The 18,292-nt window shown below is 38.8% G+C and overlaps 1 protein-coding gene across 1 annotated transcript in view; it reads right to left on the bottom strand.

Moving 5' to 3' along the window:
• Positions 1 to 18,292, bottom strand: part of LOC149796863 (proton-coupled amino acid transporter 2-like) — a 51,718-nt gene that overhangs the window by 32,241 nt on the left and 1,185 nt on the right. Inside the window, exon 2 of the mRNA XM_089960658.1 lies at positions 14,791 to 14,880. Within this exon, the coding sequence (XP_089816784.1) occupies positions 14,791 to 14,871 (81 nt within the window). The 5' untranslated portion in view covers positions 14,872 to 14,880. The remainder of the gene's footprint in view (positions 1 to 14,790; positions 14,881 to 18,292) is intronic.

Here is an 18,292-nt window from a genome sequence, read left to right on the forward strand (position 1 = left end):
TTAGAAAAGTCATGTTCGATGCTAAAAACACAATAGTACTTCTTAGAAAAGCAACTGATAATGATGCAATATTATGTCCTGATGGAGTTGAACCTGGTAAAGTAGTACTAACAAAATTATCAATGTGGATACCAGTAATGACTCCATCGATTGCTGAAGAAGAAAAATTACTTTCTTTTATGAAAGCAGGCGGCAAATCAACGCTGTCATGGTTGACAATGACCACAGATAGTACCCAAATTAACGCCGCTGGATTGTTTACGTGGCAAATAGCATCACAACAGTGAGTGGCAGCACTACGACATATATTTATCGCGCTTCAGGACAGTGCCAGAATAAACAATCAACAAAAATATCCAATGATATTTGACACATTTAGAGTTTCTGAAGTTACTTCGAGGATAAACAGGAAAAGATATAAGACTTCCTGGAACTCCAGTAAAGGGAAAGGGTCTAAGACTTCCAGGAACACTTCGTTGATTTCACCATGGTCAAATTTTGATTTACTTGATGCTGCTAAGCAAATAAATATCAAAAACTTTCGAGGTGTTTTTGTGCGCGATCAGTTACAGCAACGACCAAACAACACAGAGACAGGTATTGTAATCTTGATAATAGTACCGGTGCAGAAACTCATTGGGTAGCATACGCGATTGATCCCCGTGGAATTGTTTATTTCGATTCGTATGGGTTGGCTCCACCGCAGAAATTTATCAACTATGTTCTCACCACACAAAATCCCGGTTCGGTACTCAACGCTACCAACACAAACACTAACGGATCCACCAATAAGCGGCCGTGAAGCAATTGCTGTACTCGACGCTATTTCAAAGACACCATCAAGACCACATCACAAAGTCGTGCACAATAATACAAGTGCCTCGTTTGTGAATAATGGTAGATATTTACGGAAGATCACGCGGCGATACTACTAAGAGTGAAAAAAAATTCTACGAAATAGATTTGTCAAATTACGCGACTAAGGACGAACTCGCTGATATCATGAACCTCTCTGAAGTTGACCTAGATGAAGTTGTTGTTTTTCAGGATAAATAAGGCGTTTTGAAAACGAGTAATGTCAAGTGGAATGACATAGCTCATAGAGTTCTCGGTGCTGCCACGGATAACATACCTGTGTTTACCAGTGACGGTAAGATCAGAGACTCAAGTTTATCAATCGCGGTTATCAGAAATGAAATTGCAAGAAGCATTGCTAATCGTTTGAAGAATATCGGCGACACAATGACAGGTGAACTCAGCATGAACGGAAATAAAATAGTCGTGCTAAGAGATTCAACATCAGACGCAGATGATGCAACAAAAAAATATGTGGACAACGTAGATGGTAAATTATCCCCGTTCCGGGCCAAGTATGATGTTCACGTAAATATGTTCATGAACACCAGTAGAAATTTTCAAAAACTGACGTGAAACTCTCTGATATCAAGACGATTAAAAAAAACACTAGAAGATGTCATAAGTGGAATACCTCATATCGTTAACAAAATTAATTTGATTAAAATTCCTCACAAAACATTTGTCAATGTAGTATACACAGTGTCATCAGGATTCGTAACATGGTCACTGCAAAATAATATCAAACATACCGCGGAAGTCACTGGTGTGTACAGGTTGTCTGTGTTCAGTGCTTCAAAATTTAGTATATACACTACATATACCTGGCGTCATTCAACCGATAGGTTTTCCGGGAATGTGTCTCTTGTGTTAAATAGCGGGGATGATGAAACATTTATACTAGAATCAGCTGATAAGAAATTAACCACAGCTTCTTACTGGTGGTGTCTGGAATTTGTTTCTGAAACGACTTCAATAGATCTCCTAAACCGTGTCCTCGCTGTCGAGCGACGCCTCGATACACTGGATGCATGACTTACAATTCGTTAGAGAATCGTTTTCGAAAATGGAGTTTCACCGTGACTTTTCCTTTGGAGAATGGAATATTTTCTCCCACATCTCCTTTTATAGTAATGCTGACAGTGTCAAAATACGACTTACTGACGGGTAAATAGTGAGGATGTACAAATTCACGGTGTACGTGATAGGTATTTCCACTTTCCTGGTTATTGGTCGTGGAACTATCGACTTTGAAAGGAATGACACCACATCGGAATACACAAAGATCAAATTGAGTCCTTCGTTCAGCTCTACTGGGTTTCCGTAAGCCCTGTAAAAATCTATATTACTGTGGATCTTGGGACCAAAGTTCTGTGCTACCATCTGTGGATGTCCACCCAAAATTTCAAACAAACTACCATTAAACCTGAGAGACAATGTGTCGGTATCCTGAAATATGACCATGAGGCGACGAGTCCCTTTATGATACTCAATCTTAACACTTCTTTTGGCTCTGTTCAGGGATTTGCCAAAGGCTAAGTCGAACCTGTCTGCAAGGGTGTCCAACAAATTTTCACCACTAAAATACTACCCTGAAGGAATTTTCAACGTGTAGATACTGCATGGTGGATTGCTTGCTGACTTGATGTCACCTGAAAACCCGAATTTATTTATTTCTTCTTGCAATTGTACATTTAGGATTTCGACCTGGAAAGTGTTTTGCTTTTCAGTGATGTTTTTGATTTGTGTAGGTAAATGATTTCCACCAAAGCCACTTCACAATGGGCTTCATGATCTAATTGGATAGCTTGAGGTAATATGGCTGTGTAAGAACATAAAGTATTGTTGGGAAACACTTCCATGGAACTGTCACTGGGTAAAATTAAATACAATTAGTTATTTTTTCATAATTCCAGAGTTCTGTGGCTGTCCGAGGAGTCACTTGAAGTCAGAGGAGTGTCTCCGCCCAAAATGTGGTTGTTGTTGGAGTGGTGACTTACGCTGGACGCAAGATTCCCGTTGTTCCCGATCGAGGCGTATTTCCGGGAAGGATTGGAAAGAAGGTAACCGACACAACTGCTCAATAAAATGGTTCACAACTGTTTGTCTCCTTGTTGCAATCTCAAATTGACAATGGTTGCACCGAAGACACAATACACCACAAAGATTTGGCAGAAAAAGACTATTTGCGTTTTAGGCACACGTTCTCCACACCACACGTACAAGGGTTGTTTTTGTAGATCTTGCAGAGAAGAACTGAGTGAAGGAGTCGTCGCTGCAGTATTAGCGGTAGTTGAGGCTGGATGAAAGGGCATGATGGTCACTTTCCACCGCACTTTGACTTCTTTGACACGTCGTTTTTCCACTTTACGGGTTTTTCGTTCGAGAATGCTTTCGATGTCGTACACGTCATCTTCTTTTTTGGTGACACGTTGTAACTCAGGCAAGTAAAACGTTCCTTTTAACACTTCCCCGTTCATGTCTTCCAATATATAGATGGCAGGATGACGACCATGCACTCGTCCAGTGACACAAACCATTCGGTGGTCCAGTTGGTAAGTTACCTTTGTCGAAAGTGCGTTTTGTTTTGCCAATGAGCACCCAATCTCCTACGGTCAACACACCACTTTTCTTGGGGACAGTCACCGTCGGGGAAATACCAAACAAGCGTTCAGAAACGATCACTTCATTGTCGGGAGTCACTTCCTGTGGGGCACTTCCACTGCTTCGATGGTAAGATTGGTTGTACGCTTGAACCAGGTGTGGTAAAATGTCGATGTACTTGAGAGTGTGTTGATGTATAAAATATTTCCACATGCGCTCTTTCAAGGTACGTTGAAAACGTTCCACGATGCTAGATTTAGTTTCGGGATTCTCGGTGTTGAAAAATGAATGTCACGTTTCTTTAATTCGTTTGGAAAGCTTGGTTCAGAAATTCGGTGCCTTTGTCAGTTTGCCATCGAAGAGGGTGATGACCACTTTGTTTCAACACCAGTTGGAGAGCTAGCACTCCCTCACTGCTCGATTTGGAAGTCAATGGCACGACCCATGCAAATTTGGAAAAGACGTCGATGACACAAAACAAATATTTGTATCCGCAGTTGTAGCTGGACAAATGAGAGATATCGGCTAAATCGCTTGCCATTGATGATCGATGCCTTCCACTTGGGTGAGAGTTCTGGAAAACTCTTGTCGATTAGGTTTGTGTAAAGTGTATGTAGCTTGTTTATGTAACAATCTTGCACTTGAGGTAAACGGAGACTTTTCAGTCGAGTTTTGGCAGCACGATACAATTTCTGAACTCCTCCGTAACCTGCAGGATGGGATGGATCGTAGCAAATGTTGACTAAGACCTCTATTTATGCTAATAAGTCACCCACTCTTCGCTGATACTACTTTGGACCGGGCGAAAGGATGGTTTGGAAACGGCTTTACGTGTCCGATGGGCCACCGGAATATTAGTCAAAGGTAATGGAATGTCTTTGGTCTTCTTTTCTTTTGATTCTGGTTTCCCTTCTTTCTTTTTCACTTCTGTCGAAGCAGGAGTGGACATCATCTTCTTAACCCAAGCTTTCATTTCTTCTCGTTGGGGTGTTGGGGAAAGAGTCAACAGGGACGCTTCAATCTTACTAGGAATGGGAGCTGCTGACGGTGTTTGAAAGACTTCTCGTACCTCTCTTTCCTCAGGCTTTCGTTGGGTTACGTCTCTCATGACCACTGGGTGTGGTGGTGGTGGTGGTGGTGTGGGTGATGGACTTTTCATCAAGGCCTTAAAACCTTTCAGAGTGGGTAGAGCTGTTTCGTCTAAAGCTTTCTAGGAAAAGAGTTGCAGTCGTTGCAAGAGTTGACCGTACTTTTACTATTTTTCTGTTTCGGACAAATCGTGGTGATCCATCAACGACTGCAATTCGTTTTGTAACTAGGACATATCGGTCAAATTGGATTGGGAGGTAAATGGGGTGGGGTGGGTGGGGTGGGGTAACTGTTCATGCCAACAATGGTAACGCACTAAAGCCGGTTTTCGTCCTTCAAATTCGATTTCAAGGGTCACGTCTGAGATCTTTGGACTCCAGAGGTCCTTTTTATCTTGTCCCACGAGTGCTCCAAGCATGGTTCCCACTACTCCTTTCAGCAAAGGTCCTAACAATAGAGGAAAAATTCATCCGCGTTGTACCAACATCTTCTTCTTTTGAACCATTTGACGATGTTTGTCTAAGCATTGTTTCTGGTGTTTCGACAAAGGTATCGTGCCTTTCAAGACGTTCAAACAACATTCGCACACGGTATCGATGACATATTTGGAGGCAGTTTGAATGAGTTTTTTTACGCATGGGTGGAGAAGCTTTGGACAGAACAGACAAACATGTCCCCATGTTTGACTAAACGAGGAGGCAGTCCCAGTCCTTTCCTTTTCTTTCCTTTGGGTTTAGAAGAGGGATGTTTTCTGAAGGGTGACATCTTTGCTTGTTGGTTCCGGGACACACACCAAAATACACTGGCGTCGATGATTAAGCACACGTCCTTTTATCTTTGTTTGACTATCGCTTCGTCAAAAAAGTGACAATGTGTTTTCCAAAATCGCCAAAGAATCCTCCCCTTTGGTTACTCCTCTTTTTCTTTAGACTGCTATGTCTTTTCTTGGGGTAAAGTCAATGCTTGGCTAAGCGTTTTGTCGGATGACGAGACTATCCTTGTTTCTTTTCTTTTTGGACAGGAGAATGACGATAGTGACGGTGTGCACTTCTTTGCGGTGACATCTTTGGGCGTTCAGGAGCACAAAATCATTGATACCCATGCTTTGTCTCAGACTTTTTGTTATACTGGAACGCGACGCCACTGATTATCTTTACGTCGTATCAACTTGATGACAGGCATCACGCTTTATGGATCGGTTCGCAACGGACTAAATCGAGACAATTCTTGCTTGGACAAATCCAGTAAACTCTGTAAAATGCCCGATTTCTCTTGGACTTTGGTTTTGGGAGCAGGTACTTGAGCAGCTGCCACTGCAGCTAAAGAGGAGGATGGTGTCACCGCTGAAGGTGAGACACGGGTTTCCATGGTTTTATCAACTGAGGAAGAACGGGTGTCAAATTGAGTTGGGCAGGCGCCAATAGCAACGGAGAAATGGAATAATCTGAGGCTACCGGAAACGCGGTCACTGTCGTTGCAGGTCTTGGTTTGCCAATTTAGGTTGCGTCATGGCCACAGTGTCTCTCTTACGGGTATAAGCTGTTTTCTGTGGGCTTTTATTTTTCTGAGGACTTTTCATTTTCCTTGTCTGTGGGCTGTCTTTTTCTGGGGTTGTGACCTGGTCTGACACCGTCGATCTTTTTCTTCTTCGGGCTTCGTTTGGCTATTTTGGAAGTAGCCGATTGCCACTCTTTGTAACACCACACGATTCGTCGAGGTGGACGATCGATCAAATGATGTTTATATTCGATCAAACGTTTGACACTGTCACTAATATAGGTTTAAAAGTGACCTTTTTCCTGTGACGTTTGAATGGAGGACCAATCCTCTCGAGCATAATGGGCCATTTCTTGGGTCCAAGCCTCAAAACCCCAATATTTCCAGTCACGTACATCTGGGTGTAAGTCACAAGCTACACACACATCGTCATACACATATTCGGTACCTAAAAGTTCACGAATCTTTTTTTCCTGTAAAGGTCGAGACGTATCCAGATGAAAAAGTAAGGCTTTGAGCAAAATGAGTCTCTCGTGGACATTTAAAGAAACCACTTTCATGTTTTATTTGGTGGCAAGTACTGTTCGTAAAGAGTCCACAAGAAATCGGCTGGATAATGAAATCCCAGAAACAAGTCACTAAGACACCACACGTTGACCCCAATTGAATGGACACAGTTCTCGTTATAAGTGTTGGTAAACGTCCACTTTTTAAATAGTGCAATTTATTTCCTTCCACGGAATCTGATAAATCACTTCTGATAAAAGTTGTGGCAATGTAGTATGTTTTATAACTCTTTTTCTCGGAGACAATAAGTGTATTTTCTACACACAGATGCTTTAACTCCAGTGGCGAATCTAAATAATTTAGTCACTAACTTGCACATCATAAGACACCGTTCAAACGTTTCCTCTTGAACTAAGTTTACGCTGAGTAAAATATTTTGGTAACTCTCTAACTCTTCCTCTGGAATTCGTTGCAGTACGTCTACCTTGTAGTAAGATGAACGAGACACAATAATCGGATCCTTCTCACCCACGTCCAGTTTAACAAGGTCTGACCACTGGAACACTTTCATCTGAATCAGTCCTCTTATACCATTCCGGTACCAGTGTTTTATATTCCGGATGCATTTGTTCTTTGCATGTCACTTGTACATTGACCAGTTCTCGGTAAATGCATTCTCTCAACTCCACAGGCAAGCCACGAATGTTTTCTTATAAAATATCCGTGATCAGGTCATACTAAACCCTCTTTTATTGGAGGTAATAAGTGTATGTTTTAAAAATCATTGGTTTTATTTTAGTTACGTACCAAAATGATTTAGTCACTAACTCACACACCACACGTCATACAGAAGTTTCCTCTTCAACCAAGATTTCTTGGTGTACAAGATTTTGGTAATCCTCTCACTCGTCCGTTGGAATCCGGTGTGTTAGGATCGTCTTGTCAGTAGAATCAGTGTAATACAAAACTTTATGAATCTCACGAGAATCATCAATGTCCGACCAATGGAACACTTCGAAATGAACCAGTGCTTTTATACCATTCAGGTACCAGTGGTTTGAACATGGTGACGTAACTGATGTAATTGTTCTTTGCGTTTCACTTGTATTTTGACAAGCTCTTGGTAAATGCGTTCTCTCAACTCCACAGGCAAACCACGAATGTTCTCTTGTAAAGTATCGATTCAGGGTTTACTGATATCGTCCCACTAAAGGTAGGTAGTGACAATTATGGGACTATCAAGCATGTTCCATGTATGCAGAATCTTGCTGTTCCCACTGGTGTAGTGACACACCACAACTGAAGCACTTGACTTTATCCCCTTCGCCTAAGTATAATAATCCGGCTCTGACTAATTCCTCAGGGGTAGGTCCTCCCAGATATTTAGACCATTTGTCTTGGAACGATTGAAAACGATTTTCAAAGTGACAGTATTCAGGGAAAAAGTGCGTTGACAAACTGAACAATGCACTCGTTGTTGTCCTTCGTCCAGACAGGGTTTCGAGGCTAAACATCCCTCACATTTCGATCCACAATGCTTGTGTTGCTCTTGATTGTTATAGCCATAGTCACATTTCTCACAATAATAACTGTATCCCAGGAATCCAGGGATACTGGTAATGGTATCGAAATGGTCATCGTGATAATAGACGTGAATGTATTTTACGTCTTGGAAATCTTTGCCTCGAAACATCTAGGCCCACGCACTTCTTGAGGGTGCACTTTCAAGATGTAGCGTGGAGCTAGGACATTTTTCAATTTTTGCATTTCAGGAATGCCACAGGGTGTGTCTTTGGAGTGGCCCGCTTGTTGTAACAGGAGTTCTGCTTCACTTCGTTGTTTGGCTTGGTCAGACTGTTGATGGTTTTCCAGGCACTTTTCCATTCTACCGTGTCGTTCTTGTCGGCATACGTTCGTCCCACCACGATTGCATGGGCTAAACACATCTGGTCTTGACAGTTGTTAATTTGGACGAGGCTCTTTTTGGTGCTGCGAAGGTCGTCCACCAATAACACCTTTTTGCGTCCTGTCCCTTGAGGAGGAGACACGAGGGTCATAAACAGTTTCGCTTTTCCATCGGTGTGAAACTTGTCATTGGATTGTTGCAGGTGTTGAATCTTGTCGGTGACTTTGTAAGGTGTCAATTCTGCTGGCTGCTACATTGGATCCAGACGGGTGACTTCAAACTGTCGTGATGAATGAAAAGTCTCAAGCGATCGTCTTCTTTGGCTTCACATTGTCATTTCAGTGTGGTTAACAAAGAATCCCACACATAGATGATGAAGACCTCTGCTTTCTCCAGTAGTACGTTAGATATGAAATCTTTAAACTTCACCGAGTAGGGATAAGCCGTCGTTTAAAATTTTCTGGAGGAACGCTTTTCCGTCTCTCGAATGTGGTAGTACTTTTCAGGGTTTGCTTATGGTTAACTTTGGCTGGGTGTAGACTATCTGGGTTTGGATTCTGGTTCACTCATGTCATCTTCAAAATCACTGGCATGAATTTGTGCCAAGACTTCAGCTAATGTACGAGGCGAAAAATCACTTTTCTGCCTCTTACTTTCTTCTCCTTTCTTCTCTAATTGATTCGATCGTTTCATCTTGACTGTGAAAAGTCAAAATGACTGCATTTAAAACGCCATGGGTCACTTTATATCCATATCAGACCAGCGTATATATAAAGGGTGTTTGTCTTCCCTTCCAATATTCATTTCACTCTCAAACTGAGCAGAACGATAGAAGAGCCTACACAGATCGAACTTTTGATCAGAGCTTTGCGAGGTGTCATACAAAATTTTCTTCAGACAGGCAAACGGACTACTCACCGTCCTTTCGAAATAAAAGTCAAGATACTTGCTATATCTGAAAGAAGAAAGGGCATTGGTATTCATTCTGTCCAGACCGTCAAAAAAGCAAAACAAGTGCTAGAAGAAACAAAAAAGTCAAGATAGCTGTTATCATTGTTAAGAAAGAGGACATTGGTCTTCAGATTGCCCTTAGAAACAACAGGAGGAAGAAGAGAGGAGTTCCAAACAGGAAGAAGAAGAGGTACCCTCCCCAAAGGAAGAACCCATACACGGGCAGAAAGAGAAAAATGAGAAGAAAAAAAGAAGAGGAGAACGTGAGGAAGAAGTGAAATAAACAGTTGTAAAAGTGAAGAAATTTAAACAACAGAGAGTGAAGAAAGAGATAGAAGAAGTCAATGAAAATTTTAAAGTGTTATTTTGTGTTGTGAATTGGATTGTAAAATTTGTACCAGAATATACAAGGCATAAAACGTAAGTGCCTCTTGGTTTTGAGTTTTAGAATAAGAACCTACATTCACGCACTCACTCAAACATTCACATAAGTACATGATGGGTAAACAACGGCTTTTTGAGTTTTAATTGATTTTGGCAATTGAAATATTATCTCTTTTTGAGAGAAGTGAGTGGCCCTGAAAAAGACCGTTGGGTATTTGGTTTTTAAAAACAAAATTAGAAACGGGAAGCAATCAGCTTTAACTGCCTTAATCCTTTGCCACGGCCAAGGCCTACTTCTGGACTGCCTCCTGTCGATGATGATTTGGTAGAAATCACTAGTGCTGATATGGCAGGCATAGTAACAGGGTTAGGTTGTTTAGCTCGAGAAGGTCGTTTTCTCTTTGGTCGTAATAAAAAAGTCTGATACATTTGTTTTAGACTCCTTAACTCTGATAAATGTCTAAGAGTACCTTGACCGTTTGACTTTCATTATTCTCCTTCATTATTCTCCTTCTCTCTTAGACCTTGTTTCTTTTCTGCTCCTTCTTCCTGTCTTTTTCTTCTTGTCTCTTCTTCTTCTTGTGGTGTGGATGAAGAAAAGCTTGTTCTGCTTCCTTTTGCTGCTGTAAAAATTTCTCCAATTCTTCTTTCTGTCTCTGTTCAAAATTATCCACGTGTGGTAAAGAAGGAGAAGGTGGCGAAGGTACTGGTACCGGAACAAATTCTTGCGAAGAAGAAAGAAAATCGACAAAATCCCAATTAAAATCAACCTCTTCTGGAAGTAGGTTTGTGTTGACTTGAGTAGCTATACCATCACTGGTCTTCTCCACAGCCGGTGCACCCCAATACATCGTCTTCTTAGGTTCCGTCATGATTGAAAACTGTCGCATGGATTGACTGCGCACAGACACTAGCGCATCTGTATAGGGAATGTGACGTCACAGACTGCTCTCTTCGGATTGGAAGACTGACACCGTGCTGTGAATGAATTTTGTAACGCGTGTTTGGTTTGGTGAATAAACTCAATCCATTTCAATCCTCCCTTCCCCTATAAATAACCGCATTTCACTGCATTCCCTTCACCTGTTCTCATCACACGATGTGGACCAACGTAGAATCATCTACGCTCATTTCGTCAGTGCTGTTCCGTACGGACTTACCCATGTATGTGAAATCATCATGGACAATTATCAGGATCACGGATGCGAGCATTTGGAAAAGAAGAATTTATGTGGAGAGACAAGGTTGTTTGAAAAGCGTTCTGATTTACGGACCAGAAGTGAGAAGAAGTTTGAGGAAGAGAATACCTATGCCATGACCTCTATGTTAAAGGAATAATGTTAACATAAACCCAAAGGCCCTTTTCAGGACCACTCCTATGCCTCGAAAAGAATTGCTTTCTTGCCTCAATTTTTTTAGTGTATTGTATAGGTGTTTGTAACTGTATGTTGTCTGTTGGATGTGTTATATAAATCTAAGTCCCCTTGACGCCAATCAACCCCAGGGTTTTTTGTAATACTAATTCCCATTGACACTAAACAGGCCCAATATGCTTAGTTGAAGTCTCTATGTTAAATTCCCCTTCACGCCAGAGTGCTCCATCCATGTTAAATTCTCTTTGACGCCAGAGTGCCCCATCCATGCTAAATTCCCCTTGACGCCAGAGTGCTCCATCCATTTTAAATTCCCCTTTATGCCAGAGTGCCCCATCCACATTAAATTCCCCTTGACGCCAAAGTGCCTGGACACTCTCTGTAATGCTAATTCCCATTGACGCTAAAGTACACCGCTATACTTCTTACGTTCCGAAATATTCATCAGACTTGGTGTAGCGGAGAAATAGATATAATTAAATTTAAAAATTTATTTAGTCAGGGCCAGTCAACCCTGCATGGATTTATAATGATAAATTTTCATGGCCCACGGTCGAGATATCGAATCGGTCTTGCTAACATTTTTTGGAAAGCAGCAAATAGGGTGTGAACTCTCCTTCGTTAAGGTAGGCAGTATAGACTTTTTTGCCTAGCATTGAAGTGACCCTTCCAATGGAGTCTTCCTTCTTGAAAGCTTTATTTTTCAAAATGGAACCTTCCTCCTCTAATGTAAGCCGTATAGATTTCTTTGCTCGGATTTATTGAGGTGGGTTCACCCTCTCTGCTGCTGATGGCCACTGTGGCACTATACTGTATGTCTGATTGGCACCAGTCTTATCTAGGACAAGGTATGATGTCTTTTAGTGAAAACTGTAAATACAGCAACCCATTCAAACGTAACATCAACAATAGCTTCAACATGGCCACAATGGCAACTATAGTGGATATCAGATCAGCACAATTCTCTCTTAGGAAGTCTTCTAGAGAAAAATCCATATTGATAACACAGTCCATTCAGGAGAAGTAGCAATAGCAAGATGTGAGGGGTACTATTGTCATTCAAGACTAGTAACAATTTGGAATAAATGTGTCTGTAAAGTTTCTTTGCAACTGTCTCAGTAGTATCAGAGTGATAAGAGACTTGTACTAATGGTAATCACATGAGCTCAATTGGTCTATGACCAGTATAGCTAAACACTGAAAAAAGGTTGTTCGCAAGATGATTTCTTCCATGCAACATCTACAAAAATCGTTAGTGTAAAGATGAAAGCTTCAGGTTAGCTTTCTCTATTTTCTGTGTACGTAATTGAAAAGTTAAATACATTGTCAAACAATAACTAATATATACTTAAAAAAGAAGTAGTTTAAAAAACAGAAAACATTCAATGTCTGAAAGGCCATCCATCCTGGAGAAGTAGCTATTACAAGCCAGACAAGAGGCTATTGCATAAAATCAACTGGTCTACGAGCAGTGAACCATAAAGCAAGGCCTGTTCTAGAATTGAAAATTTAGGGACCATACCCCACATAATATATAAAAAGTGACATTTTCTGAATACAGAAGTGATTGAATGCCAAGATAAAGGTAAGGCTTAAAAATATAATGTGCCATTTTCACACATTAAGTTGGTTGTTTGGTGTGATTTATTTCGAATTAGAATATCACACATTTTAGAACAGATCCTGTAAATATTCATGCAGCTCATTTCAGTGCAATTATTTCCAGCATAACCCATGCTGGCCATTTTTATATGTTGAGCCCATGCATGTGCCTAATAAAGATCATCTTGATGCATCTGAACTGAGGGTTTTGGGGTCCGGTTGGATTGGCAAATTGAAACTTTTTATTTAGCAAATATTTCAGAAATGTTCATAAACAAGTTGTATGTTTTAACCGAGAATGACAATTAGGCCTCTTTTGCCTGATTATTGTGTTTCAAATCAATATTTTTATACAAACATGCTGATATTTTGATAATTTTCAAATGACCACCCTTCAAACACCTATTTTTACACATGTTGGTTTGTACAGGTATTTTATCTGCCATTTAAAATACTAGACTACACATCCATACAGTGGAAATTTTATGAAGTAAAACTGCCAGATTTGGAGATTTTGAAACATTTTTAAACATGTAGTGTTTTTCCTGCCTTCTGATGGAAACATACAATGGAAAAGATTATTACATTTAATAGGCTAGGTTACCCAAAATTCTCTTACATGTAGTATATTAATCCCAGGTCATTGTACAGCTTAAGACGAATATGGCAAACATTAACATTTAACTTTGTACATTTTATCTGTAAAATATTAACTTTATAAATCTTACTACAAAAAATAATTTATTTCATCTCAGAAATACAGGTGAATTAGGATGGGAAAATGAAAATATGAGTTTGCTTTAGATTACTGTATATACTTGCATATAAGTCGAATCAAACTGCAATTCAAACAACAAAGATCCTGATCTGCTGTAGCATAATGCATCTGCAGATCAGGGTCTATGTTGTTTGTTTTACTGATTACTACTAACAAACTATATAGATCCAGACCTGCCAGTGCACTGTGTGATGGCAGATCTGGGTCTGTGTAGTTTGCAGTTGGACTTGTCTTATAAGCAACTATATATGGTAGATGTGCAACTATTCATTATCATCGCCACCATCATTGTCAGAGTTGTTACCATTACCCCAAAAACAATAACATCAAGCATATCGTCAGCATGATCGTGATCTGGATCATGCTGCTACATGTCTGCAATATCTTTTCTATGCTCTAGACTTGTGCCCTTTTATTCATCAGACAAGCTTCCACTTCAAATGATTTATTTATTATAATTATGCAGAACTTTGACAACTGTTGGACACCCAATGCATTCTCTCTGTGAATCCACTTTGTGTAGAATTTTGTGTTAAATGTTTTTAATATAAGTGAGCATATTCTTAGTCAATCTGTTTAGTGCTGGCATAAATTTGCCATCCTATTTTTTTTCGCTCGCAGTGTTACAGCTCAGATCAAAAGTGAACTGGATGCTTGAGCTTTTAGTCTTATCACTTCTGTAGTACTCAGATCAGAACATTGTTCTGCATCTTTTTATCATATATATATATATATATATATATATATATATATATATATATATATATATATATATATATATATATATATATATATATATGTTTAGAATTTTAAGACTTCTATTGTGAATTTGTTTTGCCAGCCATTGATAAAAATGGATATTATTTAGCATTTTGATACCGGAAATGGGGGCAAATTTTGGCTTTTAGACATGTCCAGAGAAATGTCATATGTTAACTTTGATTTTTTATTACAAGCTAATGATTAATAATATCAGAAACAGTTCTGACTTCCACCTAAAGGTAAAGGACCATATGTGGGGACCAGCTTCAATGGCAGCCACTTGACAAAGGCCTATGTTTTAATTTTAAATAAAACAGCAGCGCAGCAATAATAATGATGATGATGATGATGATGATGATAGCAATGATAATAACAGTAATAATACTAATTATAACAACAGTAATAATAATAATAATAATAATAATAATAATAATAACAGAAAACAGCTTTATTAAAATAGTGATCAATTTAGCTAGTGTTACCTGTTGAGTTCCCTGTAGACATTCTGTGACTCGTGGAGGGTCCTCAAGCTCCGAAAGGGGATAGCTTTCATTCTCTGTCATACCTCTTTTCTAAAAATAAAAATTCTTGATCACAGATTTTAACAGTAACATACAAAGATGATCTTCTATGAATCTCAGTGTACAAAAATATCATGAAGAAAGCTATAATAATAGTCACACAGGTCATGTAGGCATTCAACACCAACTATTTCAGTAATAGTCACACGGGTCATTTAGGCATTCAACACCAACTATTTCAGTAATGGGTATCATTTTTTAGAATTTGATTCTACATAGCTTTAAGTGGAAAGAATTCACTTCATTTGGATTCGTATACTTCCATATTCCTTTGGAAGGTCATTACTTAGATGCCTCGAGAAATGCATATGACAAAATCAATGTTAAAGTACACAGACATATTTTAATAAAATGAACCTAAAGGTGTGATCCAATACAATCCAGACTGAATGTCATCGCAGTGTGATGTCAAAATAAAAGCTACGCATATTGATAAAGAAATTCGTGCTCTTTTTCTTGACCCAAGATTAGTACATGGCCACCATTGTGAAAGACCATAGAGATCGATAAGTTTTGTCTGGAAGTTTCTTGATGACAGTTAAGGTGCAGAGCATTCAATAATCAGGACTGAATAGACTTGGATTAAAGAAAAGTAATGTTAAATTTTAAAAGAACGATTTATATTTAATTTCAACTGAGCAAATGAGTATACATCACCTATGTGACTTTTACTATAAATGATTCTTCGGTTTTGAAAGCTTTGAAATGAAAAATGTCATATTTTCTTTGACTTCAAAAATTTGATGTCAAAATGACCAAAATGTAAGAATCAAATTAAAATATGGAGAAATGCCATCTTTCACCTCAACAAAGCACTAGGATCAAACCTTCATGAGAGGTTACCCTTATTAAGCATTTCTCTTAGAAAAATATAATTTTGAAAGCCTCACTACCTAACTTCTCTACAAGAAATCAACCTTGATTATGGGACTAGTGGGTCAATAATAAAACTGTTGTCCCAATACATGTAATGCATACCTATCAACATCTGAAAAAGCAAATTGGATAACAATCACAGCTTGTATGACCACTGAAAATGGATGAGAAAAATCGCAGATCTTTTCGACACGGTATGTCGAATACATTGATAATAGTTTTGCTAAGTTTAAGTTAATTTCAAACAATTACAATTGTTTAGGTGAATTTTAGTTTTATGAACGAGTAAAGATGATACTGAATGACGTAGAGGTCAATATGAAAGGTACTGGTTCATGCTCACCAAAAAAAAAAAAAAGGTTTGTAATTATTTTGTATAACGATTTAATGCAAAATATTAAGATTTAACTTGTTTCAAAAAGACGAAAATACCCTTTTACCCAAATGATATCACAAAAGATATGAAATCACTTCCAAGTGAACAACATCATAGCTGTGCAATACGATCAATTATTATATGAACTTGTTTTTCCCCGTTAAATTTACATTGTCAGAATCGTTCAGTATTCGACAATACACATATAGTATCCACGTGTATAAAGGAACTACTTTCTATTGTAAACAAACAATGGACGCAGACGCCAGCACTTTTGATTTGTAAGCAAATCATGTACACTCGCTTAAGAGGCTCTTTACGTTGTGGTTGTTTAAATTTGTTTCTGAATGAACTAAAACATGTTTCGTGGACTGCAAAACCCCCCAGCTGTTTTCGCACATTCCGCGTTGATACAATGTTACGGATTTAGGCTAGCTACATTATATAAAAGACTGAAGATAAGGTCCTTACAAATAACATACAAGTGACAAGTCATGTACTCTCTTCTTTAGCTGGTGATAAGAATGGCAAAATAAAATATACTTACAGTTTTACATCCTGAATTTCCTCAAAATGTATTTTCTTAATTCTGCAAATCCGAATTACATGAGCCAGGTCAAAGGTTTTCAATCTGGATTACACATTTCGAAATTGTGCTGTAGTTTCGAAGATACATGCAATTGCATTCTCCTTACTGCACTCAAAATGAAATAAGCATTAAATTCCATAGCGTCTTTTTGATAATTGCAATTGAAAGACTTCATATTTTTCCCACATTATGATTTCAAACATTCAGTGACAGAAACAGAAACACATTTGCAGACGTAAACACGCTTCTCCCGCGCCACTTCAATCCGATCTATTTCATGTATAATTTGCACAGATGAATCCAGTCCAAAATCACAAACTTTCGTCGAATCGAAACAAAATACCAAAATATATTCATTCCAGATCAAATGGAAAAGTTGTTGCAATGCGCATTCATTCACAATATGACTGCAAATTTCAATTTTAACTAGACACGCCATTTTCTTTCGAAAGTTATGTCGAGCGCGCGACTAAGTTCAAATTTATCTGGACGGAGTTATGTGGGCATTAATAATGATGTCATTGTGTAATGACAAATCTGCGCTTGCGTATTTTTTTGGAATACGGCATTCATTCATTTACGTTGTTTCTTGTAGTGTATTTAGTTTATATAATTAAACCTTTGGTAGAATAAAAAAATGAGCATATAATAAAAAGGTTACTGCATTTGTATGGGAAAATATGAACTCGTTTTGTCGGAAGGATATACTGCACTCCCAAGGTCGTGCAGTATTCCATTCCAAAACTCGTTCATATTTTCACATACAAATGCAGTAACCTATAATTATTGAAAATTACAAGACATTGTGCCAGTCATTGAACAAGAGTCCATTGAAGGGAAAAATACTCTAATGGTTTAAAAAAAATATACATAAATTAAAAAATACCATTTCTTCCTTTTAATTCCCAAGTGTTGAAAATATTGCTGATATCCTTCAGGGATAGCAAGATTTTCAAATTAGCTGCTGTGGTGGCCATACTGGCCATTAGATTGGCACCATTTTCATTTAGGACCAAGTAGACATCATCTAGGTATTAGAAGAAAGCTGCTGGTGAAAGTGCCATGCTGAAATGGCCATCCATTGCAAGTAGTAGAGATAACAATATTTTCAAGACAACCACTATGGTAGCCATGCTGAAGATTGGTTTGCATTATTATCATTTATGTCCAACTGGACTAAGACTTCTGATTATAAAATCTCTGTGTACAAATGACTTTATCAGGACTTGTCGTTGTTGTTGTTGTAGGTTTTAACACCATTTTTCAGCACAAAATAGGCTTTACATTGCAGGCCAGTATAACTGGTGGAGGAAGAAATGGGAAAACCCCAGAAAGAACCACCAACCCACAAGAAGGTACTGGCAAAATTTATAACATACCCACAGTGGTCAAACCTGTGACTCGAACCCACACATGCAGAGGTGAGATGGCAGTGATCCGTAAAGGTGAGCGCTTTAGACCAATCGGCAACTCTGGGCCCCTCTTTAAGAGGAGTATCAATAGCAAGATTTTCAAGATGGTGGCCATATGGGACTAAAGATCAGCACCATTTTAAGACCAAC

This window comes from Sinohyriopsis cumingii, chromosome 6 (assembly GCF_028554795.1).
Source record: "Sinohyriopsis cumingii isolate HCF-2022 chromosome 6, ASM2855479v2, whole genome shotgun sequence".
Lineage (NCBI taxonomy): Eukaryota > Metazoa > Mollusca > Bivalvia > Unionida > Unionidae > Sinohyriopsis > Sinohyriopsis cumingii.